The following is a 27,474-nucleotide window of genomic DNA, read 5'->3' as shown; positions in this document are numbered from 1 at the left end:
AAGTTGCTGCAGAAAGGTTGAGGTTAAACCTAGGCCATGTATTAATTTGCTATCATTCGGTTTTACAATAATGTAAACATTTTCTTTTTATTGAAATTTATCACCTATCGCTATACTTTTTTATTTTCCCACTCTAGCAAAAAATGTGAGGCCATTTGTAAGAGTGAAGTAAAATGGCCTTACCATCTTGGACCTTTCTATTTATTTTTTTTAAGCATTGCGTGCGTCATAGGGATACGTGTGAAGATATAAGCTGTCAGGAATGAGTTTGTTGCCTGAAGACAATATGGCACCTTAGACAGTCAAGTACGTATCTTCCAAAGGAATTGTTAATGAATATAAATTAGAAGTGGACAGGATCTAAATGGCATGGTATGGTCACCAGCTGGGGCGTTTTTGGTGTCAGAAGTTCCTGTCTTTTACTTTTTATCCTATTTAGCCTTCAGCTTTGACAGTTAGTCTCGTCAATGTATTCCTTTTTATGAAGTGGGCCAAATTTTCATACAAGCTGAGGCTTGACTGGGAAAACCACAGACCTGAATGCTTGGTGGGAAGTCATGAATGATAATGATGTATCTCAGGTTTTTTTCTAAAAAGGATGAAATACATTAACCACATTTGTCAGTAAAAGAAGAAGAGACCACATGTCTTACATTCACCTTGTCATTTTACTGCCTTTTTCATATTGCTTTCTAGTTTTTTATATATTTATCTTTTTCAATTAATCTGCTGTCCTTTCCCTCTCCTTAACATGTTGGATTATCCTCTTTGCTTCTAATGTGTGTTTCTTCCTCACAGTTTCTTCTGTGTTTTTGTCCTCTTGGGACCGTCCCTATGTCCTAGTGGAGGCAGGTCTGATGCCATCTGCCTAAAGTATAGATTTAAACAGACTGAATCAGGAAGATTAGAACAAATAAAAAACAAAAAACAAAAACAAAACCAGAAAATAAGGCATTATAATTGAAGGCCTGTTTACGAAACTAGGTGGAGCTGGACCAGAGAAATAAATGGAAAAAAGAGCGGAGCGTACTGTAATTGAGCTGTCAGCTGTTATCCTTTCAGGGCAATCTGTGGACCAGTCTGTGTTTGGGGCTCAAACTGATGGCCAGTTTGCTCCAGCTGAGTCTGGCACGCTGCTAATGATGTTTTGCAATCAGGTTTTTGTGATGACAGCCGTGCGTGTGTTATGTGTGTATGAGTGAGTCAGACGGGTGTAACGGAGCCATGAAAAGACGCACCCTGCCATCCCCAGTACTTACTGGCATGCATGTTTCCATGGCGATGCAGCACAGCACAGATTACCAGTTTATGTCACCTGACTAACCGTGGTGTCACTCGCCTGTCAGGTCCTTCTCCAGCACAGAAAGAGGTGTAGAAGTGGACCATGTCTCTGAATTTCCAAGGGTTATATGTAGCAGAAACAAAGCTCTATGGGTTTTAATAATTGTTAAACTCCTTCTATATGTTTGAGATTTAAAATAGAGGACACCTTATGTCCCAAAATGTATCTGCTTACCTGCTTAGTGAATGTCATTGTTGTTTATTATTTTAAAGATAAAAAGGCTGAATTCTTAACTAAGTTTGATAAGCGTGATCTAAATTGTATCTTGACTGTACCTTCCACCATTGAAAGCAAACTTTTTTTTTCCTGGACTCAGTAAAAACTTAGTGACACCAGAGAACCTTTTTTTTTTTCAATCAAGGCAACACCTTGATCATTAAAATAAAAAAGTAGATAAATAAATAAAGACTTGGGACCGGGACCAGCTGTAAGCTTGCAACCCCCCCACACACACACATACAGGAAGTGCAAGAGGAAATTATGGCATTTTGGACTCTGAGATAAACCTGTCAGAATATGTTGTTCAGCGATCAAAGTCTTCTAGGCTTGATAAGACTCCCCAGAGAAACAATCAAGCCTCCAACACTTGAGCCAAGGTTAGAAACATAACTGAAACCTTCTTGATGTTTTTTGGAGTGTTGCAAATTTGTAACAATCCGTTCATTTTGGTCCTTCTAACTAGACACACTCTTGCTTTATTTTCTCAAAGTGAATATTCATGTGAAGTCTCCTCTTTACATTAGTGTTGTTCATTTAATACATACTCATGAAGAGTTTTGAAGCAGTTTCAAGCAATCAGTTAAACTGTCTACAGCTGTATCTTATGTACAAGAGTCCAGATGTAGAACATTTTTTACAATTTTGAACTAACAATTGTTTTCTTTTTTTTTGTTTAAACACACCGCCTGTGCAGGACATATGTCCTAATCTGTACTGTGAGGATGTGGCACATGTTTAGTGTTTATTGGTGACATAAATTAACAGTGAATCCAATTTACTAATGTTCATATATTATAGTGGGAGAATTAAACACTTTATGAACTCAATAACATAGAAATAAGTAATTGTGAATAATTTGTTACAACAGAAATATCCTAAAAATGAAAGCAAAAGCTCCGTCACAAGAGTGTTAATTATGTAAATATCAAAATCCAAAACAAAAAAAGCTGATAACTTTAAACTCTTTTCTTGCACAAAAGTTTCAAATTTGTAGAAAAATTATGCACTACTTTGGTTTGGATCACCGTTTCCTGGTAAAAAATGTCACTTTGTAAGCTTTTATTTAGGAAAAAATAACCCCGTCTCACCTTTATACTCCAAAGCAAGTTTTATTAAAGCTCTCTAAAAAAATTAGATAACTTTTACAATATAAAAGTACAAATCAAACATATAGAATGAAAAGTCCTCATTGAAAATGTTTTCCATAGCATGTTAAAAACGTTTGTATTCAGGTAAAAAGAGAGATACAATTTAAACCAGAAATGCAAAAGCACATCAACCTTGTTCTGTTTCACAATAAATCTGACTGCATTCTTTTCTAGGTCAGTTTGAAAGACCTAATTATTTCTGTTAACCAGAAACTAGAATCATGAAAAGACATTTATTATCATTGCACACTGTTGCCAGCGTTAAGTGGAAATTTCTACATTATAAAAAAAATTTATAAACATCTGAAATTAAAAGGAAAGATGTTTAGAAGTGGTTATTTAGTCTGTCTATGTCGTATGGACAGACTGTTTTAAAAGTATAGCTGAGAGCATTTTACTAAAGAGAAAGATATGAATAGCAACAAAGGAGATAATTGCAGAAGAAAGCAGAATCAAGAGTAAAACTTGCATTTTATTTTTCAGACGGTACAAGATGATTTTAGTCTGATGATAGTCTACAGACAACAATCCTCCTGGGATCGAGGGCTTCATACCGGTCTTGATGACTTGGACTTAGACAGCTTTTATTGTCATTTTGTATACATGGAGTAGTTATATACAAAACGAAATTTCGTTTTATACAGCTTTCATGACATTTCCATTTCTTAAAGCTACAGTGTGTAACTTTTAGCGACATCTAGCGGTCAGACTGCAGCAACATGAACATCTCCCCCCCACCGCTTCTCCCCCCCAACAGTACAGCGAGCGTTACGGGACAAAATGTCTTCCACGACGTCCGCATCACCTACCTTCTCAAGTGATGAGGTTTGTTTACATAGATAATTTTACAGATAGTATTTCATTAGTCTGTGTAGGGTATAGATTTCATGTAGACTTAAGATAATAAATATACCCCGTTATTTTTTCTACGTCGTTGTGACATTTTGGCGATCTCGCAATCGCTAGTTTGTTGGCTCCCGCTGCCGTAGCACAAAGATGTCTGCCTCCATGGCTGCGAGACCCGCTCCTATGTAATTATAAATAACGAATTCTAAGGCAACGCAAATGTTAAGGTTAAGGTTATGTATAATATATTACATTTCTGACTGTATATCCCTGTAATTATTACACACTGTAGCTTTAAAGTGCAACGGTGATCAAATGTAAATGGTGTGGGAGAAAAAAAAAGTTGCAAAAAATGCATTGATATGAAAGTTCAGAGCATTACATATATATGGTGCAAATATGCAGTGTTATCAGTGTGATGCAGAGTCTGTGACATGATTTAGAGTTTATTAACTGTTCAGCAGTCTAATGGCAATGGGGAAGAAGCTGTTTCTGAATCTGCTGGAACCTGCATCAAATGCTGCGAAGTCTCTTCCCAGAGTGCAGCAGGGAGAACAGTCCATGGTGGGGGTGTGAGGTGTTTTGATAATGTCACAGGCTCAGGACACGCAGCGGTGGGATGTCTTTTATGGAGGGAAGAGGACCCCCAATGTTTTTCTCCACTTTTCTCACCTTCCAGTCAGCGGCGCTGTAGCCGCCGCACCACACAGTGCGACAGCTGGTCGGAATGCTCTTTATGGTGCTTCTTCCCTGCTTCATGCTTTGCTCTTGATTGTTTTAGGCTTTTCGGTGTACGGAGAATTTTATATTCTATTCCGGATCCATATCAAAGCCAATAAGATGAAGCTAAGATTGAAGAAACATAATTTCTGTTTTTAATTTTCATCAGAACTCTGACTGCAGCATTTTAGATCAGCTGGTGGTATTTAATTACAGTTTGTGGACTTCCTGATATACCCCTTTCCCACTGGCCGAAAAACATGCTTAAACCTGCTTAAATTTGCTTTTAGTGGGAGTGTTAACAGCTCACTAGCCCGGGCCAAATGACTCAACAAGCGACCCGGGTAAATATCGCCTCGGCTCTGATCGGCATGTTCTGGGAAAGCGAGACCTGGTTCGACCCCCTAATTTACGCGACACCCTTAAGCGCAAAGTCACACTCTCCGTCAGTCGCGTCTGATCTAACAAGCTGAAAAAGCTCTGTTTAGATTCGAAAAACATGGAGCATCACTGGTGAGAGGGAATCGGACAGATAAATGAGGGAAACAATAAAGCACACCGACTACACCCTGGATTCCTTCCATGTTTCTCTATCTTGTTTACTTTTCTGATTTCTGTTGCACTGGTGACATCATCAAAGCTAACCCAATGTGATGTTGCCAGCAGACATGCAGTGGCGAAGGAACAGAGGCCATGCAGCTTGCAATATTCCGGAGATGAAAGAAAGAAATTGTAGAAAGCTCTTTAATATGTATTATTACTTTGTTTCATGTTCACTCTCCAATGATAATTTTCCCTAATGTACAGCTTGAATAGCAAGAAAGACAGACGGAAGAAGGCATTAGTTTCCTTTATCAGCAGCACAGATGTGTGAGTAGCACTATAAGATAGTGACATACAGAGAGAAGTTCATTATATAATATTAAAACATGTTACAACTAACACAATTACCCCTCCTTTGAAGACTGCATGTATTATATTTATTATCACTGCAGTTCGGTACATAAATACCTCTTGCAAGCTGCTTTATTTAATCTGATGATTATGAATAAAAGCATTTGCATTTTGCATGTTCTGATGATCAGCATATGTTCATTAAAACAAGCCTGCTAATGTTCTTCTCATTTTCGTGAAGCAAACCTGTTGAACACCTGGTCAGTAGATCTTTGAGAGTTGTGTCAAGTTTGCACATGTTTTTATACATGCAAACCTTTAGTAGATCAGGGCCTTAAGGTTTTTGTTCTGGCTACTGGGTACCTTCAGGGTTCCTTTTAACAGGATGTTGTTAACGTTAAGGCTTTGCAAGGTCAAGCTTCGGATTTACAACTCTGACCTGTTAAAGCTTTGCACATAAACCCCAAACCTCGGAGCAGCTAACCAGTTACTACTGTTGGTTTCTCTTTTTACCTTTTATTGTTTGCAATGGCAAAGATTACTTTAAAAGGTGTCCGAAGACTATTTAGTCAAGCTTTGTCATATTCAGCTGTGAAAGGTACTACATAATTTTACTACCCAATTTCTGTAAAAGAATGTTATAGCCTTTCAATTACTTTATTTTATTGAGAGGTAATAAACAAAATCAGCAGGAAATAAAAAAAACATTTTTAACCCTAAAGAAGCAGCTTTTTTATCACCAACTCTATCAGGAGTAACCTTACTGGACCACCTGGATGTCCAACAGCAATCTCTCCTGGTCAAACTACAACACTTTAAGCATTAAGATGGCAGTTTTAAAAGTGCTACAATTTGACTTAACCGAGTTTAATGGTTTTTTAAAAGATTTTTTTTTTTACATTTAACAAACGGAATATTCCTGGACATAACTTGCTCTTTTCTATCTTCATCTTTCAGCGATTGCTGTGATTCAGCATCTGATGAAAGTCATTTTGCCAAATTGGTCTTGAGACTTATGCATCTATTAATTTATTTGTCTCGCACAGAGACTGCATTCTATGGATTTTATATATATATATATATATATATATATATATATATATATATATATATAATTACATCAGGATAACATGGGGTATGAAAATCTCAGTCTGCAGAGTTTCAAGCACAAAACAAAAAAATCATAGTATTTTTCCCTTTAATCTGTTATTCTTTTATTTTGTTTTTTAAAGAAATAACTACAGTAATTTAGGTCTGAAATATCTCAGTTGTTTTTTGTTGACTGAAAAACAATGATTTCACTATTACAGTGGTTATTCTTCTTTCTGTGTCATTTTAAAACGTGGGCAGAGATCATTAAAGAAATGGAACTTCTAAAGGGCTCCTGCAGTGTCACTGAGCTTTACAACTGCTTAAATGAAACTGCTTTTTTTCTATAAAATAAATTTCAATGTATTTCAATGGACATATAGTGTAATATTGTATTTAGTTGAATGTAGTAAGCTTGATGTTTGTCATTACCGTAATCTTATATTTACTTTTGAGTTTATATATGTATATAGTAATATTTATATTTTAGAGTGGCCGAGCCATAGTACTGAGTTAAATCTGTCAGAGTATTTGTAAAGAGATTCAAAGATTAGGGATTGTGTCAATGTGACTGGATGAATGAATTTGTCTTTGTATACTTGTCAGGTAGAGTGTTTGCCTCAGAAACTGGGCCCCTTTAGGATTTGGGGCCTCTGTGGCTCCAGGTGCTCTCGTCTGCCCTTCTCTGGTGGGTGCAGCCATCCCTGTAGCCCCATTTACACTACCCTCTGAAAACCGATCCGTGCCGAGATCGGACCGATCAGCTAACCTTGCCGAGCTTGGTTGCTGATGACCATTTACACACCACGCTAGCACGGTTCCTCGCCTCCTAGTGACGATCTACGGTGCTACAGCTCTTTAGAGGTAAACAAGCAAATCCACAAGGCTGCTTAGGCTGTAACATTTAGGAAGTTTGGTTATAATTGTGATATTTCTTTTTTTGCGGAGTGTCAGGTGAAGAAGGCAGGCTTTATTGAATTTACTTGATAGAGTTGGCTTTTGGGAAATGGATATGACAAACGATAGTTTAATCAGGGCTTACAGATGTAGGAAACAAGGACAGATGTTGCGGTTCATCACACTGCTAAGCAGAATCATTACTGGAAATCCTGTGGCATGGTAGGGAAGCTTTTTTTTTATTGAATGTCTGAAATGTAATGATTACTGAGTCTTAAGGGCTGGTTATACTCCCGCAGCAGTGTGTTGCAGTGAGCTTGTCGCAGGTATGAAGCAGACATTTTTGATTTATACTCAATATTGAAGCGTGGTCTGCGCTATGTTATTCCACGCCACAACACGAAAGGGGAAAACCACAAAATAGCCGTGGGTCTAGATACAGCTGGGGCGGTGAGGAAATGGGGGCAAGTTTGTCCGACAACGCAGGGACATGAGGGTGAAAAAGAGCGGGGATCCAGGTGGAAAAAGGATCTGCCCTCCCTGTGTCCCTGTAATCCAGTGTGCCTTGGGGTATCTGTGGTTCCCATCGCCTCTTCAATTGATCCATGGCCCTGTAGCTTGAGTCTGGGGCCACTCCCACACCTGCTATTGAGCATATTTTGTCTATAAAGAAGCTTTGTAATTCCTTTATAAACGAGCATGCCCATTCATACATACCATAGGAGTTTGGTTCCAGGTGTTCAAGTTGAAGCTACAGACATATACATATAACACAATATTGTATAATCACCTTACGTTTTGCTTTCCACACGCATATACTGACCGGGCATCTCAGAGATTCCTGCTGCATTTGAAGCTAGTTTAAGGTATACTTTGGTTGTCTTTTGTCTTCTTTTTGCCGTTGTTAAGTTGTCTATTTTGTGTTCGTCTCATGTCATACAGGTGTGGAAGCAGATTTCTAGGAGTTACTGTATATCTTCTGCTTTTGCCTAATCAAAGGTTATTAAACAAACAATGGAGACCTACCAAAGGGTGGTTAGCAATTTTTAAAGCTATTGATTGTTGAATTTTGAATTCAGTTTATCTCTTGATACAGTCTTAATGGATTCATTTAAAGCTCATAGCTACAACAGCATAGTATTTCTTTTAAAAACAACAGATCTGCAGAATGTCCAGAGTGATGCAAATAAAAGTTTTAATATCTTAATAAAAAAAATTTACTTTTACAAATTTTGATGCTTCCAGACCATACAAGTATTTCTGTTGCCAATGTGGATATAAGCATAGATTTGTTAGGGTCTTTCTATAAACAATATAGTTGATTGAATAGTTTAAGATTTAAATCTGAAAGAAATAAAATAAATTTTGATCTTAACAAAATTCTAGGCATTTATATTTTTTATTTATGTGAAATTCTTGTATGGGACTGTTCCAGTTAACCCCTCTATTTATGCAATAAATTTAACAGCTGCATAAATAAAGAGTAGATGCAACATAAGAATGCTCCTTTTATATTTCTAGACTTTCTGTAAAGTTTTAGTTTCTCAAAGTAATAATGGGCTTCTTCTCTCAGGGCAAAGGTTTATGAGTTTTCTGCTTGCTACCGTTTTTTTTTTTTGTGTGTGTCTTTCAACCCTCAGCTTACATTTTTGTAGCCTGCAGCTCAAACATCATCACACAAACAGCAGTGAAAGAGGATCAATTTGTTCCCATTTGTTCTACTGAAGTGAACTCTTCCCCAGTTTCCCCTGGTTACTGACCCAGGCAGTGAGAGAGCCACCTGCAAACCCTTTCCACAAAGAAGGAACGAGAGCCGAGGGGAAGGAGGGAGCAACAGAAATGGGAGAACAACCATCTGAGGGAGCAAATGGTCATCTGTGGATAAGGGGACCAAAAAAATGTAATGAAAAAGAATTGCTAAGAGAGCAGTAAATCAGTGGCAGTGATGAGAGAGTTAGAAGACTGAAATAACTAGGATTTTGAGTGAATAGAAAGCACTATGGGAACTTTGACACAGGAGCAGAAGTGTTAGCAGACAATCCACCATTCAATCAAATTGGAGTTAAGTGACTAAATAGATTGTCATACCTCAAAGCCAGGAAACGAAACGGCAAAAAAACAACTTAAGCAATAAGCTTTAGGGGCAGTAGTGCAATGTTGTTTTGCTTGGACAAACTCTGGCACACAAAATCTATTAGATATAGATAACAGAAGTCTGTTTTATTGAGCAGAAAACAAGAGAGACCTTACCTGTAGTTGCTTACAGATAATTCTAGTGTGGCCTTTAGTCCACCTCTGGGTATATATTTAGGAGAAAAAAAAAAATATATATATATATGTTAAGTTACTAAGGATTACTTCCAAGGTGTGAAAAATATAATACAACAGAACTCCGCTGTCCAGAGTTCTGCAGCTATGTGAGAACAAGAGTTACAGTGAGATCAGAAAGTTCTGAATGTGAACAGAAACCCTCTTCTTTAAAATATAAAAATTGACTTTTTCCCTCATGCTGTTGCATAATTCAAAAGATTAAGTCCTATAAAGCTGCTGGTTTATTTGCGGTAAGACATTCTGACTGCACCGTCATTTGGATTTGTATAGTTTGAGAAACCGCAGCATGAAAGCAAAGACATTCCAGTTTCCATGAAGTCAAAGTAGAAAAAATCATAAAAAAAAAATCATATTCTAAATTTTTTACTTCTATTTATTAAGTCCTCAACCAAAGCTTGACCTGAAAAACTTAGCGTACTGTGTCTAAGTTGCTTAAATTTAATTTTCAATCCTTTGTAATAGGTAAAAACATATCACTGCTGAAGATGATGAAGAAGTTTCGAACTAAAAAATAAAATTTTTGAGGCATTTAAATATGAATTTTGCATTTAGAGTAATATTTCATCATAATTAGGGCTGCAACTAACAATTATTTTGCAAATCATTTAATTATTTTTCGATTAATAATCAGATTCTAAAAGGCTCCTTGAAGGAGATTTTTTGTGCAATGAAACCAGATGATACTAAAATTTTTCTACTTGAAGAATTCTTGATGGGGAATATTGACAGACGAAAAAGGTTTTTTATCTTAAATGCAAAATGTTAATACTTTCTTTTCTTTTTTTAATTAATTTTTTTTACAATTTTGGTATAATTGCTGCTCTAAGTGGGTCGCTCTGTCAGCTAAAGATACGTTTTAGAGTTTTGTACTCCGGTTAACAATTAATCGATTACTAAATTAGCTGACAATTATTTCAATAATAACGATTAATCAGATATTTGTTTCAGCCCTAGTAATACCGCTTCAAACTGCACCATCACTCCTTGCACTTGCTTGCTTAATAGATATCAACATGAAGCCTACAGCCCTCCACAGCCGTCACCCCATATAAGGATGTATTTCCTATACGCAATTTTCTTCTCTAGCTGATGTCAGAAATATGCAGCTACTGAAGATATGCATACCAGATCTTTGTGTTGCTGCTAATAGTGAGGTCTTCCTGGATTGAAAGCAATCTTGTTGATTATTTTGGCAGATTTCAAATGTCCAATATCAGTTGAAAACAGAATGATGCAGAGGAGGTTCCTGCACAGGCATTGAATCTAACAGAGACATCAGGGGGGCATCTTGAGTAAATAATGCTTTCAGTTTACTGTTGTTTAGAAATGCGGTAAAAACTTTGGGATGCCTTCGTGGATCCAAGATTTGCGAATAGCTGGAAAGCTCCTGCACTACTTCAGAGTTGTTTGGGACCTAATGGGTTGTGTAAACAGTCACTTTAGAGCTGATCGTCTTGGTGGAAGTCAGAAGTTAAATGATCTGAGACCAGAACAGATGAAGGAAGCTTCAGGCTTTTTCTCACTTCTTTGATTCCCTGGTTTTCATATCTTGCTCTACTCTACAAAACTAATAATACCTTTCACATTGGAAAATATTATTATAAGCTTTTCTTTACAACCTTTAAAACACAATATAGTAAAGAAATCAGTATCATTTACTATAATATCAATTACCCGCTCTCCTCTTGCTGCCTTCTGTTCCCTCATGCAATTTGTTTTTTACTTGTCTCCTCTTCGAGCCAAGGCTCCTTCCCTCCCGTGGGACTCCTTCTCTTCAGCTCTTTATCGCCTCCCCTTCTCCCATCTTATCTCTTCTTGTTGCCTCGCACTCCAACTCTCTGGAGATCCACATAGATTGTTTCAGTGCATGAGACCAGATAATCACTCTGCAGTCATCAAGTAGGCTTTTCTATTCTTCCTTTTGTTCCTTTCTCCTCTTCATCTACAAAAGCTGTATTGATGCTGAGAAATGTTTTGCCTTGCTTTCTGCCTGTTTGAACCGGCATTTTTACCTTCTCTTTTTTGTTAAATAAGTCGAGCTCAGTCAGACTGGATGATAGATATTCGTTTTCATGCTTTTTGCACGACTTCACTGGGCTGTTCTACAACTTTTAAAGTGGACATTTCAGGTCCTGTGTTCTGACTTGTATTCTGCATCCTGTAGCTGTTTCTACACTTAAATATCTTTGCGTGATATATTGAAAGTGTTTCTGTGAGATATTCAAGGTTTGGCTATTGCCTATGCTATTGTACTGCTCTGAATCTTCCACTTCAATGCCTTTTTGCACCATGTCTCTCCCACACTGTTTACATTTTGATCACTAATGCACTAAGCTGCTCCTCAAAAATCCACTGTTGGAAAGCTGTATAATCGAAATTTCTTTTTATTTAATTTTTTATTTTTTAAATACACTTTGTGTATACAAAATGACAAAGTTTGTCTAAGTCTATTGTTTGCCTGGCGCCTAAACCTTCCCCTAATTATCCCTGTGTTCTGTCTGCTTTGTTTTTCTGTCTTAATTCTGCTGTTTGTTCAGTAATATTCTCTATTAAACCCTTTAACCAGCCGGTTGAGCTGTCATTTAAGGACTCCATACTAATTAGTAGATTTCAGAAGGGAATAAATTAGGGTTATCACAGCTTGGGGGCTTGATTACAATGTACACCACACTTTCTAGATAATCGCTTGTATCACATTTGGGATACTTTATTGTGTGTGTTGGATTGTCACACAAAACCCAAGTAAATAAAAAAAAAATGTTTTGGCTTTTAAGATGAAGAACGAGTGCTTGTGCAGATGTCTGCACATTTGATCATAAATTTATATGTTTTAGCTCATTATTGCCAAATCTTTCTAAATCTTTAAAGCATCTTCTGTCTGTTAGATGAGGTTTTAAATTCTTTCTTTGCATCAGGCTGTTTTAGACTTATACTTAGATTCAACTTTATTTATCCCTTGGGATTGCCTCTTCAGGGAAATTCTGGTCCCAGTTGCTTATATGGAGTACAAAGTATTAAAGCAAGATGCCGTTAAAGATAAAAATACAACAGACAATATAAAAATAGTGTATATATAGTACAAAAGAGCATGAAATAAGTTGTAATGTCCTTTAGATATATCTGCACAGTATAGAGCTAAGGAAAGACTACACAGTAGTTGATTTGGATTATTGCACTTGCACTGAAGAAATGTACTAACCATATAAATAAGTTTTTAAAAAATGACACCGGCTACACAGTAGTTGGTATGTGTTATTGCACAGTGAGAGAGAAGAATATTGCACGAGTCACAATAGGTAATATTTTGCATAAGATGTCCTAGGAGGGGTTGCTGAGCCTTGTCCTTCTTCTTATCACCTCCCCTTCCCCCAAGTGAGGAGTTGTTTCTAGATTTTAGATGACATCTTGGTTCTTAGGTTGAAATGCTAAAGATTGTATACAAATAGCCCTATAGTCAAATAGATAATTATAAAAGCCCAAGAAACATACATAGCGGAGAACTTTGTAGTAAAGCAGAATTTGACTGTTTTCCAGGAATGAAAATTGGACAGCTTTTTTGAATTTTTACGGAAAATTGGACAGCTTTACATTGACTTACTCTGATTCATGACCAGTAGGTCCGATAAGGGAAGCCTGATATTTACCCCGTTAAATGCATGGAGGTAGACAACTTGTTTTCTTCTTTGAAGACATTTTATATTTTCGAAATTTTAGGCTTAGAAAAATGGATATCATTACGGACACACTTTAGTTCACATATTGGGGAACTTTTTTAAGCCCCATATTTTATTTTAGCATATGTTGCATTGAAATACTGGATAAACATGAAGCATATAGAAATAAGATGTTAATATTAATTCTCAGGAAAAAAAAAGAATCAACAAGTCAGATGTAAAATATCTGTATCAGCTCGTAAAAGCCTGAATTGGTTCTGCACAAGAAGGAAAAAATAAAAACAGGCACATAAATATTTTTAAATTAATAAATAGCGTTAAAATGTGCCATAAATGTGTTTTTTTATTTCTGTGCTCAAGCACTTGTTTGAGATGCATTTGTTTGATAATAGTTTCCCCTTTTGATTAATGTATATTTTAATAACAATAAGATTTAATTAATACAAAAATAACTGCTACAGCGCTAGTTTGAGTTATCTCTTTGCTTTTGATCCGTTATTATAAAATAGACAATTATTCATTCCTTGAGTTACTGCTTTCTTTAACTTAGTTTTAGGTCCATATTAGATGCAAATAGCAGTAAAACCCTTAGAGAGTCTAGAAAACCGTTACTAAAGACAATCTTAAAAGAAACAATCTGTTTTTTCAAAGGTGAAATCTACCGTAAATAGATGACAGTTGAGGTGAAGACTTCTACAAATCATTTAGTTTGTCTTCTTTGCGGCTCATGTTTACGTACCAAATCAAATTCTATACTATTTGCCTTTCTTTTCTGCGCATGTTGTGTCTGGTCTTATTTTAGTTTCTTTTCTACCATCATCTCTGAGCATAAACTTTTGGACGTATGAAACCTGCTAGACTAAACATGAAGAAGCAGAGTTCCTCAGGACGCAGCCAATGGGTCCATCCGTTCTGCTCAGATTTAGAGAATCCAGTTTTCAAAATAAGAAAATTCTGTCTGACACCATGCTGACAGTCTTCCCAAATACTGACCTGTGCTTTGAAGCTAACCCACAACATTTAAGAGACTGATGTTACCTCTGTGTAAACTAACAAATTCACAGCAAAGCTTTTCCATCCAGCAGGAAGAAACATATGCTGTGATATTTGACCAAAAAAAAACGTTTGCTTATACGTGCTTGATTAAAATTATGGTTTTCCCTAAAAAAAACAACAACAAAAAAAACATCGAGCCTCCTCTTCCCTCTATGTCTCGATGCTTTTATTGTTAGTCATCTTTTGATGCTTTTCAGTTGAAACCAGATGTTTCCATCTATTTCTTTTGAAACCTGCTTTTCTTGCTAACAGACTAAACATTTCTCCTCTTTGGTCAAGTAATATTATTAGCATTAGTCTCTTTATTATTATTTAAATAACTGAATAAGGGTTTCATATTGCTCTAACAATACGCAGCTATTGTACAGGTTTAGAGTTCAGTGCTTTAAAACAATTTGGGAAAGCCTTGATGTTGATGTCACAGGTTTTTAAGCTTGTGATTCAAAACATTTCAGTTAAATTAAAGGCAATCTGTGAAAGTGTTTTAGGGCACACACTTCCTTGTCATAAGGCTGTTTCCAACCAGCGAAAGAATATCTTTATCCCAGAGAAGCAATTCCTGCACTGGCCTGAGAGGCCGTTCAGCAATGAAGAAGCCAACACTCCACAAGAAACATTTCAAAATCAAAACCTTTTCATTTTGGATGAAATTAACATAAAGAAACGTAGATTTGGCTGTAATGACCGCCACTGCATTTGGAGGTAAGGGTAGGAAGCTTAAGCACCAGGCCAACACTAAAGCATGCGGTTTGTAGCATTATGTTCTGTGTTTATGCTGCAGAAGGGACTGATGCCCTTCAAAAAAGAAGACATTATGAGGAAGCGTTGTTACGTGGAAATGCTTAAGCAGCTGCTTTAGTCTTAAGCCAGGTACAGTAGTAAAAACTTGGCTGCAAACTGATTAGTTATGCCTCTTCAGGTGAATCGAGTCTGTGTGTTGGAGCGGAGCAGTGTTTACAGAGTGTTTATCCTTGCTAAATTAACTGTTGATTCACTGCTAATTTAACTGAACTATGACTTCTATCCCTCTCATTTAACTAAATGTCTCTCTAAATTAGGGTTACAAAAGCATGGGATGTAATTCAGTCTCTTACCTCAAAGAGAATCAATTTTTGTTCACTAACGTTTAAATGTTTGAATTAGTGTGTAATGTAACATAGGACCTGATGTTCAGATGTTAACCTTTGTCTTTTTTCCTTATTTTGTTTATCTCCAAGCTCATTATCTTGCTGGGTGTGTAGTTATTAACAGTAATCTCAGTTTCTGCTAACTCACAGCTGCGTGTGTGTTTATTTCAGGTGGAGTGGATAGAACAGCAGGTGGTGAAGAGGAGGATCAAGAGGGATTACAAACCTGTCCCACCCCTGTCCCAGACGAGCCCCGCCCACAGCATCAGCTTGGCCCAAAACAGCATTTTCTACAATGACGCCAAGTGGAGCAGTATGTGGTACATTGTAAGCATCCTCAGAGGACTATGATCTGCCTAATTTATCCCAGTCTCTGGTTCAAAGGTCTGGTCTTGTCGTGGTGTGGCACTGATTGCTGCTGTGTCAGAGGAGCGAAATGATTTATGCGCCGTCTCTGAAATGAGAGATGCAGTTATTTTTGTTTCATAAAAAGAAGACCAGGTGGAGCTTGGTTCATACCAGTTGCATTTGGAAGCTTATCGCAAATGTTTGCATTCACCTTCAGATCACTGCTCTTCCAAGTATACATTATTTGTGTGTATGTGGGCAGTTGATTGTCCTCGGCTCTGTCAATTATCAACTCCATTGAGATAAATCCTGATACTTTGACCAGAATTTTTTTGGGGGTTTCCAGCTCAGGAAAGAAAACTCTCTGACCTTCCTGTGAATATTTTTTATGTTTACATTAGGGTTGGAAGAGGGGGGAAAAAAAAGTCTATTTTCTCTGTTTTGTCATACAAAACATCTGCAGTACAATTGCAGCTTTTTCTGACCTAGAGCTTAATTGAATTATGATAGTTCATCTTTGACAGTTGTGCACCTTAAATGTCACTTTGACCTAGAAGGTAATAAAATCCGACATATATAATACCTACGACTAACATTTTCATTGCGATAAAGAGTTGCCAACTCAGACTAAAGGCGCCTTTTGTCTGTTTTGCAATAGCAATCATGAAATTTTATTACAATGTGTGATGCTTCTTATTAAAGCCAGGCGCTTATCTTTTGTCATAGTATCATTCTGAATTGTCAAGTGAGCAGGTAATTAGCACATGAAATAAGGCTGTAACCTAAACAGGGAAATCAACTTTTAACTTTAATTTCCATTTTCTTTCTGTAATTATCTAAGAGCTGGAGAAATTATGCTTTATTTTATTAATATACTAACAAGGCAAGTTTATTTGTGTAGCAGAATTTAGTACAAGGACTATTCAACATGCTGCATATGAATTAGACAAAATAAAAGCGTAATAAATGGAAATAAAGATAAAGACATGATAAAAGCAGGTATTAAAACAAATAAAACAGATGGGGCCAACTCGTAATACCTCAATTAAGAATGAAACTTCAAGAATCAAAGGCTGTTCTAAACTAATGGTTGTTAACTTTGTCTTAAAAGAACACAGAGTTTCAACTTTTACATAATAAACATGACTTTCTTGCAGATATATCACATCGATATTAGTTTAAGATGAATATCTACACCAATTATTTGCAGACAAACTTTTCAATGCGTGTCCTATATAATAAAGAAAATGTCTTGCAATATCATACGGTATCTGTTTATGATCACAAAAGATCAGCAAAGAAAAGTTGGTATACCTCTTCATATTTTTGAGTTTCTGGCTACATTCAGATCATTTCAAACAACAACAACAAAAAATGCATCCAACAGAAAAATATTAAAACCTGATTGGTTTGTAATGAACTCCAATTTTGCAAAGTTTTTCATCATAATAATGTAATTTCTCTGTGGAGATGAGGGGAAATAATGTATTTTTATTATATTCTCTGTGTTGCCTTTTTCTTCCCAGGAAGCCCCAGTCCAGGGGGCTCAGCGTAGAGCTTCATTTATCAAAAACATAGCGGTCTAATAATTGTTTCCTCTGGAGATGGAAGCTTTGACTTCCCCCTCCAAAGCCAGATCATTTTAATGGCAATGGTAGGATAATAAAAGGCACAGCATGTCCATACTACTCTTTAAGATTTTAAAGGACAGCCACATGTTCAGGCTCACCCTTCTGAAAACGATAATGTTGGAAGAATTTCCAATTCGACTGATAAATCTAAATTTTTACTGTCATAGTCTCAAATAATTTCAGATTTTTATCTACATTTTTAAACTAGATCAATCAATTAACCCCCAAAGCTGGTGATAACTGTCGCTGCCCTGCTTAGTGTACCAGAAGGTGGCCTAGAGAAAGCAAAATGTGCCTCTGTCCCACTTCTAAGCGTTTTGTGGCGCAGACGTAATCCAATCTCTGGTAACATCTGCAGGTACTAGCTTGCAGTAACTTCGTCAGTAATCATAAATTAAGTCTACCTTAGAGGTATGGCATGCTACACCATGCCAAATATGAAGACATGTTTTACCTCCAGATTTTAAAAAGCAGTTAAAAAACACTGGGAGGATTAATTACATTATTGAAGCATTTCAATGGCTACACAACTATATTATTTTAAAAAGAAAATGTTGGTAAATGTTACAATTAGGGCTGCAACTAACGATTATTTTGCAGAAAAGAAGAAGGCTTTTACAGAATGAAACCAGGTGAAACTCAAACCTTTCCACTTGTGGAGTTTTGGATAGAGCACATGACAAACTTTTTTTTTTTTTTAAATCTTAAATGCAAAATGTGTGTTTTTGTTTTATTTTTTACAATCTTGATATAATTACTGCTTTAAGTGGGTTGCTCTGTCAGCTAAAAGGGATGTTATAGAGTCTGTATACTCTAGTTAACGATTAATAGATTGCTAAATTAGTTGACGATTAGTTCAATAATCGGTTAATCAAGATTAATCCAATTAAGGATATTATAATGAAGACTTAACTGCACAATATGATAGTATTTTCTGAGGGTGTGGGGTATGGCAAACCTAAACCTCAGATAGCAATATATTCAGCATTTTGGAGAAATAGGAAATTTGGCTGAATAACTGAATATGCAATAATAATAATATCTTTTATGATTAACCCACATTTTTATTTTATTATTTTTTTACTTTATCATAATTTTGTCATAATCAAAAAGGAGTAGATGGAACAAAACTCCTTTAGTCTTCTTATATCTTGATAGTATCTATTTTGATTTATTAAAAAAACAAAAAAGGAGCTACACTCTTTAGTATCTTTAGAGTTAGGGATAAATGGCCCTAAATTTCTTTTTTTTTCTTTCCATTTTCTGATGCTCTCAAATTACACACAAATTTTTGATTCATAAAAAATAAGTTATACATTACTAAAGTCCACAAAGTTGTAAAATTTTATCAATTTTAAATGTATGAATACAGTTTTTAAATTTTAAGGGCTGAAAGTGAATTGTGTCATCGTTTTACAAGTTAGACTCAGACTTCGAATAGACAACATTAATTGTAATTTTGTATACAAGACAACATTTATTTTTGTGCAGCTCTCGTGACATTTCATTTTCTTAAAGTGCAGCAGCGATGAAATGTAAACATTTTGGGAGAAAAAAACATGTTACAAAAGCATTTCAAAGCTCTACACAAGTCAAATAATGAACAGTTATTTATATTTGGGCTGAGACAATTAATTGGAATAATCAATTTAATTCAGTTGTTCAATTCACAACACATCAAGGCACTTTACAGATATAATTAGACCAGATCATACAGTTGAATTGATTCAAAGTTTTCTATCTAAGGAAAACCAGCTGATTGTGTCAACTCCTTGACTCTACAGCAATCCGTCACACCAACTATGCTTGTAGCAAGAGTGGAGGTGAAAAACTCCCTTTTAACAGGATAAAACTTCCAGCACCAGACTCGGTGTGAGAAGCCATCTGGTGAGGCTGACTGGGGTTCAAGGGAATTAATTGTGATTAATTGATTATTAAAATAATTTATTTAAATAATAATTTGAAATTATTTAGTAATCGATTATTCGTTAAATGGAATATAGATAATGTAAAATATACCTTTAGCTGACAGAGCGACCCTCTTAGAATAGTAACTATAGGAAGATTGTAAAAGAAACTTGGGTTACTTTCATTAAAATTCTATAAGGAACCTTTTGTTATCTGATTTTTAAATAAAAAAAATGATCGACAGAATAATCAATTTGCAAAATAATCGTCAGTTGCAGCCTTAATTTATATGAATACCTTTATCTTAGATTTTTATTTTTTTTATTATTGTTGTGTAGTTCATATTTGTTTATAAGATTAATGGCTAGAAATTTTGTCTTTGTCACCTGCTTAATTTCAACTTAATCAACATCTATCGATTTGTAGGTGGGGCTCTCTTTATTGCAATTTTTTTTTTTTTTTTTTTTTTACATCCAACCATGTTTTTATGCTTTTAAAATACATTATAACCACATGTAATGAGTAAGACAAATTTTCACTTAAGTAAAGGAACGTTGTTTCATCAACAAAGACAAGGTTTTGGTTATGTCTGGATAAAAAAAATGAACTATTAATTTATTAGATAAATAAAAAAGACCCAATGACTGAAGCCCTGGCCTCCACAGTTAACATGGTAAAAATGAGATATAAAGCTGTTTATCTCCATGAGCTGTTTTCTGTTCTCTGAATAAATTGAAATGCTTTGATGCACTAGTCATCTATAATTATAATTTCAGAAATTTGATTTACTATTCCAGCAAGTATTTCTTTAAGCATACACATTAAAGTACCCATATGGTTGCTACAAAAAATAGAATACTTGTTTATAAACTGATAAAATCTAAAATCAAATAATTTCTTTAACCTTTTAGAAAATTAAGCAACTGGAGACATGGGTTAATAATTCGAGAAAAAATGTTTGTCTCTATTTTTAGAAAATGTAATAACTTTATCTACTTACTTTTTCAGTAGAAAATGAAAAATATCCCTATTTGAATGGCGGATACACTGTTTGCGTTAAAACACAGAGAGTAACTCAAAAAAGGTAAAAAAAAAAAAAAATAGCTGATTTACTCTAACTATAACTATCTTCAGACTGAAGGTGAAAAAACAAAAATTAAAAATATAAACTTAACTTTTATTTCTAGTGATAAATAAACTAACAGCTGATTTGTAGATTTTTTTTTAATCATTGTACTAATTTAACCTTTTAATTTGTTGCTTCATTTTTCTCATGACACCAACTCATGATTTGACTGCATTGTGTTTTATGAAAACCATCCAAACAGATCTAGAATAAACATGTTTAAACTTGTTTAAGTTGATATAAGCAATAATAAAACTCAATGCACAGGACATAATGTGGGAAGGCTCTAAACATTTTCAGTGTTGCTCTTTTTAATATTTCTGTTCTTACTCCTTCCCATCTGCTTCCATCCCTGCAGCACTGCAACGACGACGTCCACAATTGCCAGTCGGACATGAATATCATGGGAGCGTGGAAGAGGGGCTACACGGGTAAAGATGTGGTGGTCACCATCCTGGATGACGGGATTGAGAGAACCCACCCGGACCTTTTACAGAACTACGTGAGTGTGTATGTATGCGCGTGCAGGGCGACCTTGAGCGGCAGAGTGTTTATGTTGGGTGTCGTCATTGACTTGAAAGTGTTGACCTTTGTGAGTACCATTGCTTACATGTGAAGTTTGGGTTGGTATACAAATTATTCTGTAGTGTTTAGTTTTATATTTTATTATTATAGAATTTTAATAACTGTTAGATTTTAGGAAAGGGTTAAGCATCATGCTAATGCAAGGATTAAACCAAGTAAGGAATCTGTTTTTAGTTTATCTGATAATCATTTATCACCGATTATATTTCAGTTGGAACCTCCCTCAGACTTGTATGTTTTGTATCCTGTAAACATAAGAATATTAAACCTTTCCATGTTTTGTCTAATGTAAACAAAAGCTTGCCTTCCTGTTTAATACCAGTACAAAGCAGTGCTATTTGTTTTTTTTCTTCTTCTTAATATACATTTTAAAAGGGTAGTAATAAAAACGAGTAAAACTAATTGACAATGTTATCCAAAACTCTGACAATGTTATATTTGTTATATATATATCCACCGAGTGTTTTAAAAAAGGCCTAAAAACATTTCTTTTTAGCAAAACTTTTGGTCCCCTTTAAATGTTTTTTTCACTCTCTTTTAAAACAGCTTTTATATTATTAATAAATTTTTTTTGTCATTATTATTATTTTTTCATTCTTTTTTTATTTTGATGTATTCCTTTTTTAATGCTTTTCTTTTTTGTAGTACTTTGAGGTCTTTTTGATGAAAAGTGCAATATAAATCAAATGTATTATTATTATTTTGATGGCATGGGGGAAAAAAATTTAGTAAAAGACTAAATGTTGAAGTGGGGAACATGCAATTCAGAGATGCATTACCTGAAGCAGATAGAGGATGGAAATAAGGTCATTTTAATGTGTGGGGGAGAAAACTATAATATTTTGATGATCAAAATATTGTTCATTTTTACCCTCCTCTCATTTAGCATTCTTTCCGCTTCACCCACTTGTTTCACTGTAAAAAGCGTCGGACACAACATTACTCACAGCTAACATGACCGCATCGATTGTTATTATTGTTTAATGTTGATTTGTCTGTTGCTGCCTTAAATGGATTCACTGACTTGATCTGACAAAACAAATTGCCATTGCCTTATCCGTAGTGTTTGCTGATCAGCCTCAGGAGACGTTGTGCTTCAATCTTTCTGTTCAAACTATTTTCAGTTTGTCAGCTTTGATTTCACTGGCTTGCATTTCCATGTAGCTGAAGCGATTATTGCAGTTGGCGTCACGTTGATTACCTTAAAAAAAAAGGCTAAATCTTTGAAGGCTCGATGTGGAATTGGTGCACACATGCTGCGGTGCATCTCCGCTCAGCAGTCACAGCTGATAGCAGCAATTAATCAGGGAGGCTCCACTCGGTGGCTCCACTGAGTGCAGAGCGGCACGTTTCCGTAGCATCCCAGCCAGGCTGGCAGCTTCTCTAAAATAGGCAGGTGTTCTGATTTTGCTGCTTGCAGATCTAAGTCCACGTCAGTCCAGATCAGAAAGGATTTTTTCATGCAGGATGTCAGCTGATGAAAATCAAAGTGGAACCAGTGTCCTGTCAGAACAGCATGCTCTGTCAGATCGGCATACGATTAGTTTTTATTTAACCTATATGAATTCAGAGTGACAATGTAAACAGCCAATGTTTTCTAGGATTTTAAACATGACAAAAAAATTTACATTTTGGCACACAAGTTTTTTTATTAATAAAGTAACTTATTTTAAATTAGTATAGACTAATATGGTTTTAGCCATAGAGGCTGATTCTCTGAACATCCTGAAAGCTTCAGTCATGTCTGGCTGTTTCTACATCCAAGAAATAACAGTATAATCAAAGCTGATTTTCTTTTTCAAAATTTAAAATAAACGTGTTTTCCGGTTGGTACACTGCTGCTAAAATTAAATTTGGGAATAATTCTCTGTTGAGCATGTGTGCGCAAGTGTATTAAAACAATGTTTGCTTTTCTAACAGAACACCAGTTGAGTTTACAAAGAAAAAACTACATGTCCAGACTATGGATTATATATTTCCTGGACTTTTATGCAAAAAAACAAAAACAAAAACAAACACATTTCTACAATTTTAACTGCTATAATTATTCTGAATGTTGCATAACAAAAAAACAAATAAATATTTGAAGTCAGCCACCCAGAAAAAAGAGGGTAAGGTCATTACATAAAAGCAGCCACACTAACTCCGGTACTACAGGCAAAATAAGCACTTTATGGCTTTATTGCTCTATTTAAAACCTACAGATGCATTAATGTAAGGTGTCTGGGAGAATCTTTGGGGCAGCTTCTTTGTGGAAAAGTCATCGGCTTCCACACCCAGTGGAACCGTTGGGTGAGAGGTTTCTTAGAGAGAATATTAGTAAACAAATAGGATTAGGTTAGATCTAGGGTCTGCAACTTGTGCCATCCAGAGAGCCATTTCTACTTCTTCTATTTCCAAATAAATTTTGTCTGGAAATCTCAATTCCTTCTAAATAATCCGAAAACGGTATTGCTTTTAACGCAACTGAATAAAAAAACAACAGTAGTTTGCTGTCTAATTTTAGATTTAAAACCATTTAAAAAGTCAAATTATTGAAAAAATTGAAAAAAGGCATTTTCTTGCATACTATGGACAATTGTAAAGCAGTTACTATGTAAACCTACTATGCAATAATTTTCTAAAGAAAAGAAAGGTAGCCAAAGCAGAAATTAATTTTAAAATAAAAATAAAAAGCTAAATTGTCATTAATTATAACTCCCCCGATAAAAAAAGATTCTTTGTCCATTATTTTTTTTTTGTTTAGTTTTTTTTTTTGTTCATTTTCCAGAGAAAAGGGGTCAGAAATGTCAGTTTTCTTGCTGCGCAAGGATGGAAGACGCATACCCTAAAACTCTAGCAGTGGTGTTGCATGAACAAATGTACTGCATTTTTCAGATTTTCATAAAAAAAAAATAGGTGGAAAATAATAAAAAAAAGATTCCTTGACTTCCCAGTTATGCAGCTCTGTTTTCTTTTGTTAATACAATACAATCTCAATAAAATAAAGTTACTGTGTCCTGATCAGATATTGATATCAGAAATCGGTCAGCCTGAAGATAAATATATCAGCCTGCCTCTAAAATCTCATATATTAGAAAACTATTAGAAACACGTGGCGTGTGTCAGCTTTTATTTTATTTTATTTTTTTACTTTATGTAAATCTTTGGTCAATAGGAAATGGGTCAGTTGTTCTCATACCTGATGTCAAGTGTTGTTCTCTTGATCAATATCACTTGATCAATCCTTTTTATTCATAAAACTTCGTAAGAAAGTAGGCAATAATTTCCACAGCCTGGATGCAACAGCTTGGAAACAGCAGCAGAATGATAAAATCAGAGATGATGAAATCTGACTATATAAAGCTCTGAAAGGTAAAACTAGAATTTGAAAAGGAAAATCTCAATCCATCATTGCAGTCACTTTATAACAGGAGTTATATGCTTTCTTCTGTTTGGTAAGTTGGTGATAACCTGAAGACGGACAAGCCCCTTCTCATTAAAACAAGCAAATAGACCAGTACAAAAATCCATAAATGTTTGTTCCTCAAAATGGAAAAGCAGATATTTACCTTTTGTTTTAGATATTTTATTTTATACAGTTGTAGCCATGCAAGTGATAGGAACACCAGAGTTTAATTATCTGGATGAATGAGCGAATTAAAAATGTAGTGCACTTTATGTAGGGATGCTGGGGTATGTCTGACTTCCAGAGCAAGAGCACAACTTAGGGTAAACATGTAGGTGTGAGGCAGCAGGTAAGGCTGCAAAGCTGAAAGATCTCACCTGTTAAACACGGCCTGGGCTGCAGGTACTACATACTCCTGCCCCAGCAATCGTTAGTAACAAGGAGACATTTGATGATCCAGTTACATGAACAGGCCTTTAGCTAGGAATACTTCATAGGGTGTACACCTTGGTGTATCACATCTTAGGGGGGGGGGTTGCGTAGGGGGGTCTAGGGAAATCCTGCGCTGGAAAATTTACACTCTCTGAAATGCCTGTCTGAAATTTCCTGCCTTTTTAGGTTAAATGCAGCCCACCTTTTGGCTCTGTTAAAACACTACATTTGTCCTGATTATGTGAAGTATGTGTGCTTGACTAGAGGTGAAAATTTCATCAAGAAGACATGAGATCATTTTTAGGTACAATATCCTGTTTCAGAGGCTAATTCAAACAATCAGAAAGTGTAATGATCAGATGCGCCTCAGGAGCATCTTTAAGGCTCTTGAGGCGCAGCCAGTAACGTGTGTCCAGATGCGTCTGATACTCCAACCGCTCCTGTGTTTGATGGCAGAGAACGTATTTGCTATATTTGCTGTGATCAAAGGGGTAAAATCGTAGGTTTACTATATTTCTATGTGAGAAAGTCCACCTCAAAGCATCATATGTGCAGTCAGTTCTTCAAGATTACGATCACGCCTTCAAATATTATTTCGCTGTCAGAGGCACACAGACCCCCCACATACCGGAGATGCGCTGTCACTGGGAATCCAGCAGCAGCTGACTCAGGCCCAATCGCTTCTTAGGGATTTCCACTACTATTTTAGTGGCTGGAAGTAGATATTTGCGTTTTTAGGTGTAAGGTACAAACTGCAAGCAACAGAATAATAAAGGCGAACATATTTTGCTGGCAGGTTTTGACATTTTAGGTTAAATTAGGGATTAATAAACTGTTTTAATGGAGTGATCATTAAGATCAGATCAGCTTCTCAGATTTGTTGATCCAACATCTGCTGCTTTTGAAATTTTGAACATTTGAGCGAAGTTTCCAGGGGAAAATTAGGGCGTACCAAAGCCGTACATCCCAAAAACAGGGTGTACAATTTCTAATATTTTTAGTAAAGGGTGCACAATGTACGCGAGTACCCATTGCTAGCTACAAGCCTGAACATGACTGCTGTGGACATGGTCAATGTGGTTTCTCTTTTTTTTTTTTTAAACTAATGTGAAAGTTTCATATACTTTATCTGCCGTTATTTTTTTTCTTCTCCCAGGATCCTCAAGCAAGCTACGATGTCAATAGCAATGATCTGGATCCCATGCCGCGATATGATGCAACCAATGAGAACAAGTAAGAAACAAAAAGATGTTATTTATATTTTTATAAGGCTGAATCATGAATAGAAATTTGTTCGTCTCTGTTTTTTTTTTTTCGTTTTACTGCCTCTACACTTTTTTTTTTTGCTGTTGTCGCTTTTTTTAACAAGCAGCGGTTGCCTTCTGATCTGTTAGTTCAGTCCCGACTTTGTTGTGGTTGTGCTGAGTTAAATAGAGAATTTCACTGTGACATTTGTGGGCAGCTTGTGTTTGAAGGAATGTGAGTGTCTGTGTAAGAAGGGGGGAGAAAAACAAACTGACTTGTCTGTGCACTTGTCTTGTGCCAGCTTGGCAGTGGCTCAGCTTTTTTTTTTTTTGATTGTGTGTTTGGCTGCAGCAACACAACTGTCATGGCAGTGGCTCAATCCCAGCTGGTGATGCACTGGTGGCCCTCATGTCTGTCTCTTAAAGAGGCAGGCATGAGGGCCACAGATGCAGCTTAATGAGCTCCGGGTTGAATTCTTGGTTTATTATAATTATTATGTGTGTTTTCGTTGTTGCCGTTTTATGACCTCTCCTTTTAATATCACATTGCAATGTAGGCTTTTTTAATTCAACCATCTTCAGTTAAGCTGTCTTTAATGTTGGTCTGAGGTAACTCGTAATGTTAAAACCTCATCATTACAGGGTTTCTCGGTTTGGAAAGGAATGAAAAGTAAGGAACTTTTTCCAGGCATAAAAAAAAAAGATTGAATAAAGAAAACTATTAAAACAAAAAATATCAGATTCCTTTTAATAGAAGTTTACAAGAAGTTTACCTGCATCAAATGCTTCCCAGAAGTGTTTGATTGAATTAAGCATTCATTAAAATTCAAATGCCAATGTTACTATAAGATATCTGTCAGTGACTAGAAATGCTCGTATTTATTTTTTATGTTTGTTTCTGATGTGCAGTTTTCGAGAGCTGTGACTTTTTCTTTAGAATACGGTTCTGCAAGTCTTCCTATTAAATGTATATCTTGTTGTAGTTTAGCTATTAAGGTTTTATTGATTTTCCTCAAACAACTTGCTCAATCCAACACCACAGGGGGTCGCTAAGAGTTGTGACACCTCTTTGAAAAAAAGCCGGTTTGCCTTGGCAGAAGTCGAGGTAATGTGGGAAATTCAAAAAGGACTCAATGCGTATTTTAGATTAGGGCTGCAAGATACAAGAAAAAATGCAATAGCAACAATATTGGTAACTTTGCCATATGATATTAGTTGAAATGTGTAATATTCTCTTCCTCACTTGTGCATTGTGACTGCAGTGAGAAACTGTTGCTGTGAACCACCGTCCAACTGGCTAAATATTGCATTGGCATTAGAAATTAAAGTTCATGACATTTAAGATATATCAGGAAAATCATATTCCCAAAATTAGTCTTTTGCAATATTAATATTTCACAAACTGAAATAGTAATGTAGGAATTTTTGTGATGTGTTTTTTTCCAAATGTATTTTCTTTCTGAGTGTGA

General features: G+C 35.7%; 1 protein-coding gene across 3 annotated transcripts in view; it reads left to right on the top strand.

The window, feature by feature from the left end:
• The window catches only part of pcsk5 (proprotein convertase subtilisin/kexin type 5), a 76,035-nt gene that overhangs the window by 11,155 nt on the left and 37,406 nt on the right, over positions 1-27,474 (top strand). For all 3 annotated transcript variants that reach the window (XM_015378777.1, XM_015378778.1, XM_015378776.1), the window contains exons 3-5: positions 15,515-15,670; positions 20,715-20,858; positions 25,918-25,994. In XM_015378777.1, the coding sequence (XP_015234263.1) occupies positions 15,515-15,670; positions 20,715-20,858; positions 25,918-25,994 (377 nt within the window). The remainder of the gene's footprint in view (positions 1-15,514; positions 15,671-20,714; positions 20,859-25,917; positions 25,995-27,474) is intronic.

Source organism: Cyprinodon variegatus, unplaced genomic scaffold (assembly GCF_000732505.1).
Source record: "Cyprinodon variegatus isolate N-32 unplaced genomic scaffold, C_variegatus-1.0 Scaffold178, whole genome shotgun sequence".
Taxonomy (NCBI): domain Eukaryota; kingdom Metazoa; phylum Chordata; class Actinopteri; order Cyprinodontiformes; family Cyprinodontidae; genus Cyprinodon; species Cyprinodon variegatus.
The sequence above is the reverse complement of the archived record's forward strand: the minus strand, read 5'-3'. Positions and strand labels throughout refer to the sequence as shown.